Genomic DNA, 14,115 nt, shown 5'->3' on the forward strand with positions numbered 1-14,115 from the left:
GATAGATAAAGCTGGGTATCATCAGTTAATCAGTTATTAGTATCAGTTAATTCAAAATGCTGCAGCTAGAGTACTGACAGGGACTAGAAGGAGAGCGCATATTTCGCCCATATTGGCTTCTCTTCATTGGCTTCCTGTTTATTCTAGAATCGAATTTAAAATTCTTCTTCTTACTTATAAGGTTTTGAATAATCAGGTCCCATCTTATCTTAGGGACCTCATAGTAACATATCACCCCAATAGAGCGCTTCGCTCTCAGACTGCAGGCTTACTTGTGGTTCCTAGGGTTTATAAGAGTAGCATGGGAGGCAGAGCCTTCAACTTTCAGGCTCCTCTCCTCTGGAACCAGCTCCCAATTCGGATCAGGGAGACAGACACCCTCTCTACTTTTAAGATTAGGCTTAAAACTTTCCTTTTTGCTAAAGCTTATAGTTAGGGCTGGATCAGGTGACCCTGAACCATCCCTTAGTTATGCTGCTATAGACTTAGACTGCTGGGGGTTCCCATGATGCACTGTGTGTTTCTTTCTCTTTTTGCTCTGTATGCACCACTCTGCATTTAATCATTAGTGATTGATCTCTGCTCCCCTCCACAGCATGTCTTTTTCCTGATTCTCTCCCTCAGCCCCAACCAGTCCCAGCAGAAGACTGCCCCTCCCTGAGCCTGGTTCTGCTGGAGGTTTCTTCCTGTTAAAAGGGAGTTTTTCCTTCCCACTGTCGCCAAGTGCTTGCTCACAGGGGGTCGTTTTGACCGTTGGGGTTTTTCCGTAATTATTGTATGGCTTTGCCTTGCAATATAAAGCGCCTTGGGGCAACTGTTTGTTGTGATTTGGCGCTATATAAATAAAATTGATTTGATTTTGATTTGATTTCATCATCTGCGTAACTATGAAAATTTAAGCAATGCTGTCTAATAATACTGCCTAAGGGAAACATGTATAAAGTGAATAAAATTGGTCCTAGCACAGAACCTTGTGGAACTCCATAATTAACCTTAGTCTGTGAAGAAGATTCCCAATTTACATGAACAAATTGTAATCTATTAGATAAATATGATTCAAACCACCGCAGCGCAGTGCCTTTAATACCTATGGCATGCTCTAATCTCTAATAAAATTTTATGGTCAACAGTATCAAAAGCAGCACTGAGGTCTAACAGAACAAGCACAGAGATGAGTCCACTGTTTGAGGCCATAAGATCATTTGTAACCTTCACTAATGCTGTTTCTGTACTATGATGAATTCTAAAACCTGACTGAAACTCTTCAAATAGACCATTCCTCTGCAGATGATCAGTTAGCTGTTTTACAGCTACCCTTTCAAGAATTTTTGAGAGAAAAGGAAGGTTGGAGATTGGCCTATAATTAGCTAAGATAGCTGGGTCAAGTGATGGCTTTTTAAGTAATGGTTTAATTACTGCCACTTTAAAAGCCTGTGGTACATAGCCAACTAATAAAGATAGATTGATCATATTTAAGATCGAAGCATTAATTAATGGTAGGGCTTCCTTGAGCAGCCTGGTAGGAATGGGGTCTAATAGACATGTTGATGGTTTGGATGAAGTAACTAATGAAAATAACTCAGACAGAACAATCGGAGAGAAAGAGTCTAACCAAATACCGGCATCACTGAAAGCAGCCAAAGATAACGATACGTCTTTGGGATGGTTATGAGTAATTTTTTCTCTAATAGTTAAAATTTTATTAGCAAAGAAAGTCATGAAGTCATTACTAGTTAAAGTTAAAGGAATACTCGGCTCAATAGAGCTCTGACTCTTTGTCAGCCTGGCTACAGTGCTGAAAAGAAACCTGGGGTTGTTCTTATTTTCTTCAAATAGTGATGAGTAGTAAGATGCCCTAGCTTTATGGAGAGCTTTTTTATAGAGCAACAGACTCTTTTTCCAGGCTAAGTGAAGATCTTCTTCAAGATAATTAAATGACAGAAAAACCAACGGTGCAAAATGTGACGTGCTTGATTAACCATAATAAACACGAACAAAACAGAGGGGCAAAACTAAAACTAAGGTGGCAAGTCGAGGAGTGACAGACCAGTGATAACTAAAAAGAGAGGACGTGACACAGGAAGTGAATGCACTAAACATGACAAAAAAAAACTATTGACAAAATAGGAAATAAATGATGAACAAATCAAAACCAGGGACTAGGTAATACAATGAATGACTAAACCATAAATAAATGATGCACGGAATAAAACCGGTAACAGAAGCATTACACAAAGTACAGAAACAAACAGAACCAAACCAAGACTTACACATGACCACATATAATAATATGAAAAGTAAAACTATAAAACCCTCAGTGGAAGCCTAGACCAAATAAGGGGAAAACCCAGACATGAACCCCAGGCTGGGGCAGGTCCTGACACTTTCTGGCTTTAAGTAACACTATAAGAAATCAGGAAAAAAAAGCAGAGGGAAAAAATATGGACTCACTCAATTCTGAGGAAAAAATTATGGAATCTTGAAAAACAAAAGAACGCTCCAACACATCACTAGTATTTTGTTGCACCACCTCTGGCTTTTATAACAGCTTGCAGTCTCTGAGGCATGGACTTAATGAGTGACAAACAGTACTCTTCATCAATCTGGCTCCAACGTTCTCTGATTGCTGTTGCCAGATCAGCTTTGCAGGTTGGAGCCTTGTCATGGACCATTTTCTTCAACTTCCACTAAAGATTTTCAATTGGATTAAGATCCGGACTATTTGCAGGCCATGACATTGACCCTATGTGTCTTTTTGCAAGGAATGTTTTCACAGTTTTTGCTCTATGGCAAGATGCATTATCATCTTGAAAAATGATTTCATCATCCCCAAACATCCTTTCAATTGATGGGATAAGAAAAGTGTCCAAAATATCAACGTAAACTTGTGCATTTATTGATGATGTAATGACAGCCATCTCCCCAGTGCCTTTACCTGACATGCAGCCCCATATCATCAATGACTGTGGAAATTTACATGTTCTCTTCAGGCAGTCATCTTTATAAATCTCACTGGAACAGCACCAAACAAAAGTTCCAGCATCATCACCTTGCCCAATGCAGATTCAAGATTCATCACTGAATATGACTTTCATCCAGTCATCCACAGTCCACGATTGCTTTTCCTTAGCCCATTGTAACCTTGTTTTTTTCTGTTTAGGTATTAATGATGGCTTTCGTTTAGCTTTTCTGTATGTAAATCCCATTTCCTTTAGGCGGTTTCTTACAGTTCGGTCACAGCCGTTGACTCCAGTTTCCTCCCATTCGTTCCTCATTTGTTTTGTTGTGCATTTTCAATGTTTGAGACATAGTGCTTTAAGTTTTCTGTCTTGACGCTTTGATGTCTTCCTTGGTCTACCAGTATGTTTGCCTTTAACAACCTTCCCATGTTGTTTGTATTTGGTCCAGAGTTTAGACACAGCTGACTGTGAACAAGCAACATCTTTTGCAACATTGCGTGATGATTTACCCTCTTTTAAGAGTTTGATAATCCTCTCCTTTGTTTCAATTGACATCTCTCGTATTGGAGCCATGATTCATGTCAGTCCACTTGGTGCAACAGCTCTCCAAGGTGTGATCACTCCTTTTTAGATGCAGACTAACAAGCAGATCTGATTTGATGCAGGTGTTAGTTTTGGGGATGAAAATTTACAGGGTGATTCCATAATTTATTCCTCAGAATTGAGTGATTCCATATTTTTTTCCCTCTGCTTGGTCTAAAAAAGTAACCGTTACTGACTGCCACAATTTTTTTTCTTGATTTCTTATAGTGTTTCTTAAAGCCATAAAGTTGCCATTTGAAATGACTTTAGTTTTATGTCATGTCTGTGATCTGCTTTTTTTCTACAAAATTAAACAACTGAATGAACATCCTCCGAGGCCTGTGATTCCATAATTTTTGCCAGGGGTTGTATATGTATAAAATGGGAATCGTTTTCATTTTGTGATCTTCCTGACTTCTCTTTGAAAGCACAAGTTTGGACACAGCTGCTCGTTCTGGAAAAGACTCTGTTACCTGGAGAGGTGAGCGCAGGATACAACTCTTTGTCTTCCTCCATCGAGTCCTCTGTTGGCACCTACAGGCAGGCGTTATGTTTATACCAAGACAAATCAAAAACACGTGTCAGACTACAGCCACTAATACCCTCGTCACACTAGAGCACGAATGAGCCTGAATGCCGCACGAATGGATATTCAAACTACAGTCAGGTGAAGTCGAGCTGCATCCGAAAACCTTGTACAGCATTCGTGAGTACATGCCATACAGTTGGGCACAATCGCGTGGCCAGCTGGAATGTAGTGACATGCACACCACTGTCGAGCTGCAATCAAACTGGGGAAACGTCAAACGGTGTACGATGTGCAGTCATGCCACTGTTTGAATGCAAACGAAGCATTCTGATTGTGTTTGAGGTAACCTCAAAATGGATCAGACAAGCCAAATGCTTCCAGCACATTCCCCTTTGTTCCCCTAATGAGCAGCACCCCCGAGCATCCTGTTTGGGCGCGCAAAGGAAATATTGCAATGTGCAAAGCCTGTGGCACGTAATCATTATGTGCACTAGACATGAACATTGCGCAATCACACTAAATACAGCGTGTGTCACAGCCAGTCAGTGCGTCTCAGAGCTGTGCTGCACCGAGTACGTCTGAACGGGCTGTCACATCCATAATAGGCTCGAGATTACAGGTACAATGACATCCCCACTTATGGAACAAATAATGCACCTGTAGCATTGTGTCCAACATGCATGGCGATACAGCCTCTGACACATGAAGTGGACAAACAATGGGTGTGTGATATCATGCTCATTCTGGACGTTACACCATTATCACAAAGGCACTGGACACTGTGGGCGTCTGGACGGGGTCTAACAGCCATGATAACATCATAATACAGATGCTCTGACACATGAGATGGACTGACAATGGATCTGTAATATCATGGTCATTATGGGCGTAACTGGTGCACCGCCCAGAGCCTTTGACTCACCATGGGGCAGGGCGCTGCACAGCTGCACATGGTGTTACAGCTATGATGGTCATCATAATTTACATACATTATGTAACCCATGACAGGGCATAACCATGTAACTGTAACAGCCCTTTCAGATGAGCTGCGTAATGAGTCAGTGCGTCTCAGAACCTCGCTAGACCGTGCATGGCTGAACGGGCTGTAATGTACATCACATCTACTCCAGTTATCACATCGTAGTAACACATTTCAAGGACTGATGTCGCAACTGTATTACCAAGCCATCACAGTATGAATGAAATAATGAGTCACTTTTGGAACGGCCAGTCTGCAGCCGGGCTGCAGGTGCAGGAGGGGCGCAGGTGGGCAAACACTCAATCAGCTTTTTACTTTTATTTCAATCAATCAATCAATTTTTTTATATAGCGCCAAATCACAACAAACAGTTGCCCCAAGGCGCTTTATATTGTAAGGCAAGGCCATACAACGGTCAAAACGACCCCCTGTGAGCAAGCACAGGGGGGCAATTTATTCCTCCTTTTGACAGATATGTGTCAGTAATCATTACATATGGATCAGTAACATAATACAGTGATGTAGTTGGCACCATGGCTGCATCCATGTGAAAATGGAGGCGCCCGGTGCTTTGAACAGGCCTCCAGCAATCTTGTGGCCTCCTGCGCCCCTCCTGTTCTTTTCAGTTCGGCTGGGAAAACAGCTGATTGAAGCACTGCGCGTGCGTGTGGCTGGTTCATCCATACACCACTCTGTGTGTGTGTGTGTGTGTGTGTGTGTGTGTGTGTGTGTGTGTGTGTGTGTGTGTGTGTGTGTGTGTGTGTGTGTGTGTGTGTGTGTGTGTGTGTGGGGTCAGGACAGCTGACTTAACCACTGTGCGTGCGTGAGGCTGGAACACATGTGCGCTTAGTTGTGTGTATGTGGTCATACTGAACACTTTCTTGCACATGTGTCCATGCCAAACAGCTAAGTCTCCGGTGGGTACGGGAGAAAGAGAGAGAGAGAGAGAGAGAGAGAGAGAGAGAGAGAGAGCGGGCGTCCGCATTTGACCTGCGCTCTGTGTAGTCGACCTGGATTCGGGAGTTGCTGTACTGCGAAGGTGCGCGAATCATTCGAGGCGACTTAGAAATACATTCTAGGTGTTTGTATGCCATTCGTACACGGCTGTACAAATGTCTGTTCCGTACGACTGCAACTTGAATTCTGGCTGTTTTTCCCTGATTCGACATCATTCGTGCTCATTTGTGCTAAGAGTGATCGGGCCCTTAAAGAGAACAGCATAATGAGATCAAGTTGTCAGATCTAATTATGGATGCAACAAGAGACTGATAACAACAGGTCGCAATACATTTACACCCACTGAACCGTAGGCTCTGTACGTTAAAAAAGGCTGTAATTGCTGCCAAAGGTGCATCAACAAAGTATTGAGCAAAAGCTGTGAATACTTATGTGATTCCATAGTCTTTATCTTTAATAAATTTGCAAAAAAAAAAAAAACAAACAACAGCAACAACAAAAAAAAACTTTTTTTCCTGTTGTCATTACAGGGTGTTGTGAGTATAATGTTGGAGGGAAAATTAATTTATTCCATTTTGGAATAATAAAATGTAGGGAAAAAAACTCAGCAACATGGGGTGAACAGCCTGTATATTCTGAGTGCCGGTCCCAAGCCCGGATAAAAGAGGAGGGTTGCGTCAGAACACCAGATTGGCAAAAAAGGATTTTGCAGCGGCTAGAAATTTCCTCCAGCAGAGGACCAGACTGCTGAAAAATGACTGGTTACTGGAAAAGGCCATGCAAATTCAACGCTATACTGACACCAACGAAATGAGAAACTTCAACTATCACTCTCTGAAAGAGCTCTACGACCCTGCAGTGCATGGATCAAGCCCCATTTATTCACCAGAGGGGGAACTCCTTACAGAGATGCCTGCGTTCTGGAACGCTGGGCAGCCAATCTATGTTCAACAAGACAGTATCGATGCCATGAAAGGCAGAGAAATCATGGAAGATCTGGAAGCAGGAAAGGACTATGCAATGCCGTCCATTCTCTGCAGACTGGCAAGGTTACCGGTGAAGATGGACTACCAGCTGAAGTGTTCAAGTGCGGCGGTGTCACCCTGATGGACAAGATCCATGACCTTTTATTGTGCATATGGCAGAGCGAGGATATCCCTGACCAATTCAGGGAGGCTGTTATCATTATCATCTTCAAACACAAAGGAGACTTCTGTGACTGAGACAACCATCGCGGTATCACTCTTCTGGCCATTGCCTCCAAAATCATCACTAAGTTCAAGCAATGCCGACTTGCCTACTCCATCCTCAATGACATTATCTCTGAGTCGTAGTGTGACTTTAGAAGTGAGCGGGGAACAACTGACATGATCTTTGACGCCAGACAACTCCAAGAGAAATGCGTGGAGCAAAATGTCGGCCTCTACGCATTTGACTCTGGCCCGTGCACTGGCCTCTGGAAGATCTTGGGGAAGCAGGGTGTTCTGGATAAGTTTATCAGAATACTTGTGGGACTCCATGATGATATGCAAGCTCATGTGTGCACAGATGGTTGGTTCTCTGACCCCTTTTCAGTAACAACTGGGGTCAAACAAGGCTGTGTGATTGGCCTATATTGTTCATCATCTTCTTTTGTGCTATGCTTGATGAGGCACTGTCTAATTACAGAGACCAAGGAGCGTACATCAGGTTTAGATCTGATGGTGGCATATTTAATATCATAAGACTGTGCGCCAAAACCAAGGTCAGCCACCAGCTTGTCCAAGGTTTACTCTTCACTGTTGACTGTGCTCTTTTCTCACACAGCGAGGCAGGACTGCAATTACTGGTCAGCAGCTTCTCTGCAGCCTCACTGCATTTTGGCCTTTGCGTGAGCACTAAGAAAACAGAAGTTCTGTACCAGCCCCCCACCAACACACAGTACATCGATCCAGCAGTATGTATTGATGGCAAGCTTCTGAAGAACACATCTGCTTTCGTGTACTTAGGGAGCATTCTTTCGAGTGATGCCCAACTGGATAGAGAGATCTCCAGCCACGTCACAAAGGCTAGCGCATCCTTTGGACACCTGCATAAGAGGGTGTGGAATAGTCACACCATAACTCCATCTACGAAAGTTGCTGTGTATCCAGTCGTCGTCTTAAGTACCCTTCTCTATGGAGGAGAGTGCTGGACAACATACCGCTGCCACATCCAGCAACTCGAGGCCTTTCAGCAGCACTGCCTTACAAAAATTCTGAAGATATCTTGGGAGGAAAAAGTGTCAAATCTTGAGTTGCTACACAGATCTAAGTGTCAATCTGTTGAAAGCATTATCATGAAGAAACAACTCCAATGGACAGGTCACCTCATCCGTATGAATAATCATAGAACTCCTAAGCAATTATTCTATGGCGAGCTTGCCTGCGGTGAGCGTCGAGTTGGAAGACCCAGGAAGCGCTACAAAGACTCCGTAAAGGACTCTCTCAAGAAGTGTGGCATTGCTGCTTGTTAACTCGAACTGCTAGCACAAAACTGCTCAGTTTGGAAAGCCACCATTCAGAAGGGAATCTCCCTCTTTGAGGAAAAGAGGGCTTACAACATCCACCAGGGCTGCCTTCGGTGAAAAAGTTCCTGACTCTGCTGACGCCCCTTAAGTATGTGCCACCTACTCAAGGCCGTGTGGATCGGTTGCTGGACTTACAGCCCATACCCGCGGCATCCACCACCACTAGTCTTCATTGTCTTCAATGTGACATCCATATATATTTTTTTAATAAATGTGCAAAAAAAACAAACAAAACCCTTTTTTCATGTTGTCATTACAGGGTGTTGTGAGTATAATATTGGACGGAAAATGAATTTACTCCGTTTTGGAATAAGTCTGTAACATAAAATGTGGGAAAAAACTCAGCCACATGGGGTGTGAGCAGCCAGTATATTCTGAGTGCCGGTCCCAGGCCCAGATAAACATTGCACATTGGACATTTCAAAACATCACAGAATTTTGACTCGTCTCTGCTTAAAACTGTCTTTAGAATGATTTAAGAGGTTTTACCTTTATCATCTGATTGCTAATAATCCCATTAATCCATTTGATTGCTTTGGGTGAAGAGACCCTGTCTCAGACGAGCTGCTGTGGTCTGAAATGATGCATTCGCAGATGCAAAAGGCGGATCAATTTTTAGGGGCGGACCATTCGGTCTGCGACAACGGTTTGTAAAATTTTGTGTAAATCCTTTGAACTGTACTTTGACGTTATATCCCCTGAGATAAAGATAGTTTTCGTTGACTGCATGGATTGAAGTAACTTATGATTTTGTGCTGTATGAAAAGATAAAGTGAACTGAGCGACTACTTAAACGACCTGATTGTGGAAAGATTTGTTTTTGTCATCTCTGTGTTTTTTTTAGTCAAAGAATTTATTGTTTCAGAGATAGTCATTTTGTCTTCTACCTTGGTGTCTTCAAGCCCACCCTCCGGTTTCTCTTGTTTCATGTCTGCACTTCTATCCCTGTTCATGACCAAAAAAAGAAAAAAAGAAAGAAAAACCTGTAAGAGCAACAAACAATGCCAGTGCAACTTTTCAAATACAAGCGCAGCAGTAAAAATGTCATAACGCAGCATAATCTGAGATGTACCTGGCACTGTTCTTCCTCTTCTTGGCCTCCTCTTCCTCCTTCTGCGCTGTGTTCAGACTCTCAGCGTCTGCCAGGTTGTCCACAGCGATGGCCAAGAAGACATTCAGCAGGATGTCTGGTCATGTGACATCAGGAGAAAATGCTGAGCAACGTGATGAAATAAAGACAAAAATCACCGGACATTCTGGAGAAGTAGATAAATTGACCTTGAAAACAAAAGGATACAGTTTCCACAGATGAAGAGGATGATGAAGTAAATGCAGACCACCATTCCAGAGGAGGCGGGGCCGCCGTACGCCATGATCCCGTCATACATCACCGTATTCCAGTCCTCTCCTGTCAGGATCTGACAGACATGAAACACGGCTGCTTCAAGCACTTGTTATCAAATGTTTGTGCATCACTCAGTAACACAAATGGTCGAACCTATAGAACTGAGGTCAGGTATCAGAGCACGTGCTGCCAGCGCCATGTCCACCATACTACAGGACCACCTTGGGTCCCGGATGACAACCACCCATTTTCATGACAGTGTGAAGTACGTTTGCTATTACAGAACTTCTTCCCCCACATTTGTCCTGTGAACTGGGACATTTTCATTGTCTGACATCTGAGACGTCACGAGCACACACAAACTGAATCTGACATGAGGGGCAGGCGATAAGACCTAAAATTAACATCAAGGGGTTTTTCACTTTTTGGACAGTGACTGTATTGTATCACAGCATTAATAGTTTACATTACATTTAATAATTATCCTTTTTTTAAGCAAAAGTGTAACCTTGAATGTTTTTTCATTTTTAAATCTGCTCCTTTAAAGTTAAAATCTGGGTGAAGGACTTAAAGTGTAGTTGACATGTCATGCCATGTTTTCTTGAATATTTAAGACTAAAATTAAACAACACTTTGAAATTCATCCTTTCCTGGTGCACAGTTCTTGAAGAGATAAATATTCGGATTTTGAACTGCGCGCCACTAAAAAACCAGGAACTTCCCGGCATGCCGACGTTGGACAAGAAGGAGAAGGAAGTGGTGTCAGCTCCAGAACCATGGTTCGGGTCGGAGCTGCACCATGTTTTCGGTGTCAGAACGGTTACTTTTCGCCGGCAGAATGGCAGGTGGAACATTTATATTGACGAGCACGCACTTGCACGGAGTCCCTGGCTTCTCCACTCCACACTGAGAAACTGAGGATCTTTGATTACTTTATTGTTTACTGTATTTTATTATTATTTTATTGTCCAAATCTTACAGACTGAGACGTTCTGAGCAGATGAGGCAGTGGGAGTCTTCTTCCTGCAGCACAAAGCCGCTCTGTTAACAAGCAGCTTTGCACAAAGCCGCTCCTTAACAACACAGACTGGATCAATCAGCCATAATAACGGATTACATGTTGTGTGGGCCGCTGCTGCAGCTCCTCCTCCTGCTGACCCGGTGCCAAATACAGACGTTCCAATGGTCATTCAACGACCCCCCCCCACCATCCCCTGAAGCATACATAAGTCCCCCAGAGCTGTACGGAGGTTGTGTGGAGACGTGCGCTGACTTTTTAATGCAGTGTTCGCTCGTCTTTGCACAGCGTCCCGTGATGTACGCGTCAGACTCCAGTAGGGTGGCTTATGTGATTAATTTGCTTTGAGGTGAGGCACGCGCTTGGGCTACGGCGCTTTGGGAGCAGAATTCACGGCTCCTTACCACTTATACTGGGTTTGTAAGGGAGTTCAGAACAGTTTTTGATCACCCTAACAGAGGCGAGACCGCTTCAACTGTGCTGCTGTCTATGAGACAGGGGCGTCGGAGCGCAGCTGAATATGCAGTCGACTTCCGCATCGCGGCTGCGAGGTCCGGCTGGAATACGACTGTGCTCCTCGCCGCTTTCATAAACGGACTGTCGTCGGTCCTGAAGGAGCACCTGGTGGCCAAGGATGAATCGCGGGATTTGGATTGACTTATCGATCTAGTCATACGATTAGACAATCGATTAGAAGAACGCCGTCGGGAGCGAGATGAAGGACGTGGCCAGGCACGCGCCGTCCCTCTCCCTTCCGGGTCCGAAAAGGTTCCGCCCTCCCCACGCTCCACAGCCTCGGTGCTCCGTGTGGCAACAGCTCCCCCTGCTGACGATGCTATGGACACGAGCAGGGCCAAATTAAGATCATCTAACAGACAGAGGAGACTGGCCCACGGGGAGTGCTTTATCTGCGGCTCAAGTGAGCATCAGCAGAGAGACTGCCCCAAGCGGTTAAACACGAACGCCCGCCCTTAGAAACTGGGTTAAGGGTGGGTCAAGACATTCACGTGGGACATACACGTATTTCTACACGTCTCCCAGTTACGATCCTGAGCGGGGATCTAACCCTTCAAGCCCCAGCACTGGTGGACACGGGGTCAGAAGGGAATCTGCTGGACAGCAGATGGGCAAGGGAGGTAGGGCTCCCTCTGGTGGCGCTTCCTTCGCCATTGAAGGTGCGGGCACTAGATGGAACCCTTCTCCCTTTAATCACACACAAGACCCAACCAGTAATTCTGGTGGTGTCTGGGAATCATCAGGAGGAGATTGAGTTTTTTGTTACTCCTTCCACCTCCCGCGTGATTTTGGGCTTCCCGTGGATGGTAAAACACAATCCCCGGATTGATTGGCCGTCTGGGGTTGTGGCTCAGTGGAGCGAAACCTGCCACTGGTAGTGTTTAGGATCCTCGGTTCCCCCCGGTTTAATTGCTAATGAGGAGGTTAAAGTCCCCCCCAATCTGACGGTGGTGCCGGTTGAGTACCACGATCTTGCTGACGTCTTCAGCAAAGATCTGGCACTCACCCTTCCCCCGCACCGTCCGTACGATTGTGCCATTGATTTGATCCCGGGCGTTGAGTACCCGTCCAGCAGGCTGTACAACCTCTCACGTCCTGAGCCCTACGTTGTGTAACATCCGCGCACCCGACGGCCTGGGTTACCCATCTGGCCTGGATCGAGTACGCGCATAACAGCAGTTTTAACACCAATAACACCAATTTTATTCACTTTATACATGTTTCCCTTAGGCAGTATTATTAGACAGCATTGCTTAAATTTTCATTGTTACGCAGATGATACCCAGCTTTATCGATCCATGAAGCCAGAGGACACACACCAATTAGCTAAACTGCAGGATTGTCTTACAGACATAAAGACATGGATGACCTCTAATTTCCTGCTTTTAAACTCAGATAAAACTGAAGTTATTATACTTGGCCCCACAAATCTTAGAAACATGGTGTCTAACCAGATCCTTACTCTTGATGGCATTACCCTGACCTCTAGTAATACTGTGAGAAATCTTGGAGTCATTTTTGATCAGGATATGTCATTCAATGCGCATATTAAACAAATATGTAGGACTGCTTTTTTGCATTTGCGCAATATCTCTAAAATTAGAAAGGTCTTGTCTCAGATGATGCTGAAAAATTCATGCATTTATTTCCTCTAGGCTGGACTATTGTAATTCATTATTATCAGGTTGTCCTAAAAGTTCCCTGAAAAGCCTTCAGTTAATTCAAAATGCTGCAGCTAGAGTACTGACAGGGACTAGAAGGAGAGAGCATATTTCACCCATATTGGCTTCTCTTCATTGGCTTCCTGTTAATTCTAGAATAGAATTTAAAATTCTTCTTCTTACTTATAAGGTTTTGAATAATTAGGTCCCATGTTATCTTAGGGACCTCATAGTACCATATCACCCCAATAGAGCGCTTCGCTCTCAGACTGCAGGCTTACTTGTAGTTCCTAGGGTTTGTAAGAGTAGAATGGGAGGCAGAGCCTTCAGCTTTCAGGCTCCTCTCCTGTGGAACCAGCTCCCAATTCAGATCAGGGAGACAGACACCCTCTCTACTTTTAAGATTAGGCTTAAAACTTTCCTTTTTGCTAAAGCTTATAGTTAGGGCTGGATCAGGTGACCCTGAACCATCCCTTAGTTATGCTGCTGTAGACTCAGACTGCTGGGGGGTTCCCATGATGCACTGAGTGTTTCTTTCTCTTTTTGCTCTGTATGCACCACTCTGCATTTAATCAATAGTGATTGATCTCTGCTCTCTTCCACAGCATGTCTTTTTCCTGGTTCTCTCCCTCAGCCCCAACCAGTCCCAGCAGAAGACTGCCCCTCCCTGAGCCTGGTTCTGCTGGAGTTTTCTTCCTGTTAAAAGGACGTTTTTCCTTCCCACTGTCGCCAAGTGCTTGCTCACAGGGGGTCGTTTGACCGTTGGGGTTTTTCCGTAATTATTGTATGGCCTTGCCTTACAATATAAAGCACCTTGGGGCAGCTGTTTGTTGGATTTGGCGCTATATAAATAAAATTGATTTGATTTGATAACAGCCAGGTGTCCTCTGCCACTGGCCTCTCCCCGTTTGAGGTGTGTCTGGGGTACCAGCCCCCATTGTTTCCCGTGGTGGAGGGAGAGGTCGGTGTGCCCTCGGTCCAGGCCCATCTGCGCAGATGGCGTCGGGTGTGGCGTGCCGC

General features: G+C 44.4%; 1 protein-coding gene across 19 annotated transcripts in view; it reads right to left on the bottom strand.

Annotated features, from left to right (window-relative positions):
- The window catches only part of cacna1db (calcium channel, voltage-dependent, L type, alpha 1D subunit, b), a 497,403-nt gene that overhangs the window by 190,239 nt on the left and 293,049 nt on the right, over positions 1-14,115 (bottom strand). For all 19 annotated transcript variants that reach the window (XM_034171706.1, XM_034171704.1, XM_034171703.1 and 16 more), the window contains 4 exons: positions 9,853-9,973; positions 9,628-9,742; positions 9,443-9,500; positions 4,016-4,076 (listed from right to left, as the gene is read on the bottom strand). In XM_034171706.1, coding sequence (XP_034027597.1) covers positions 4,016-4,076; positions 9,443-9,500; positions 9,628-9,742; positions 9,853-9,973 — 355 coding nt within the window. The remainder of the gene's footprint in view (positions 1-4,015; positions 4,077-9,442; positions 9,501-9,627; positions 9,743-9,852; positions 9,974-14,115) is intronic.

This window comes from Thalassophryne amazonica, chromosome 6 (assembly GCF_902500255.1).
Source record: "Thalassophryne amazonica chromosome 6, fThaAma1.1, whole genome shotgun sequence".
NCBI lineage: Eukaryota > Metazoa > Chordata > Actinopteri > Batrachoidiformes > Batrachoididae > Thalassophryne > Thalassophryne amazonica.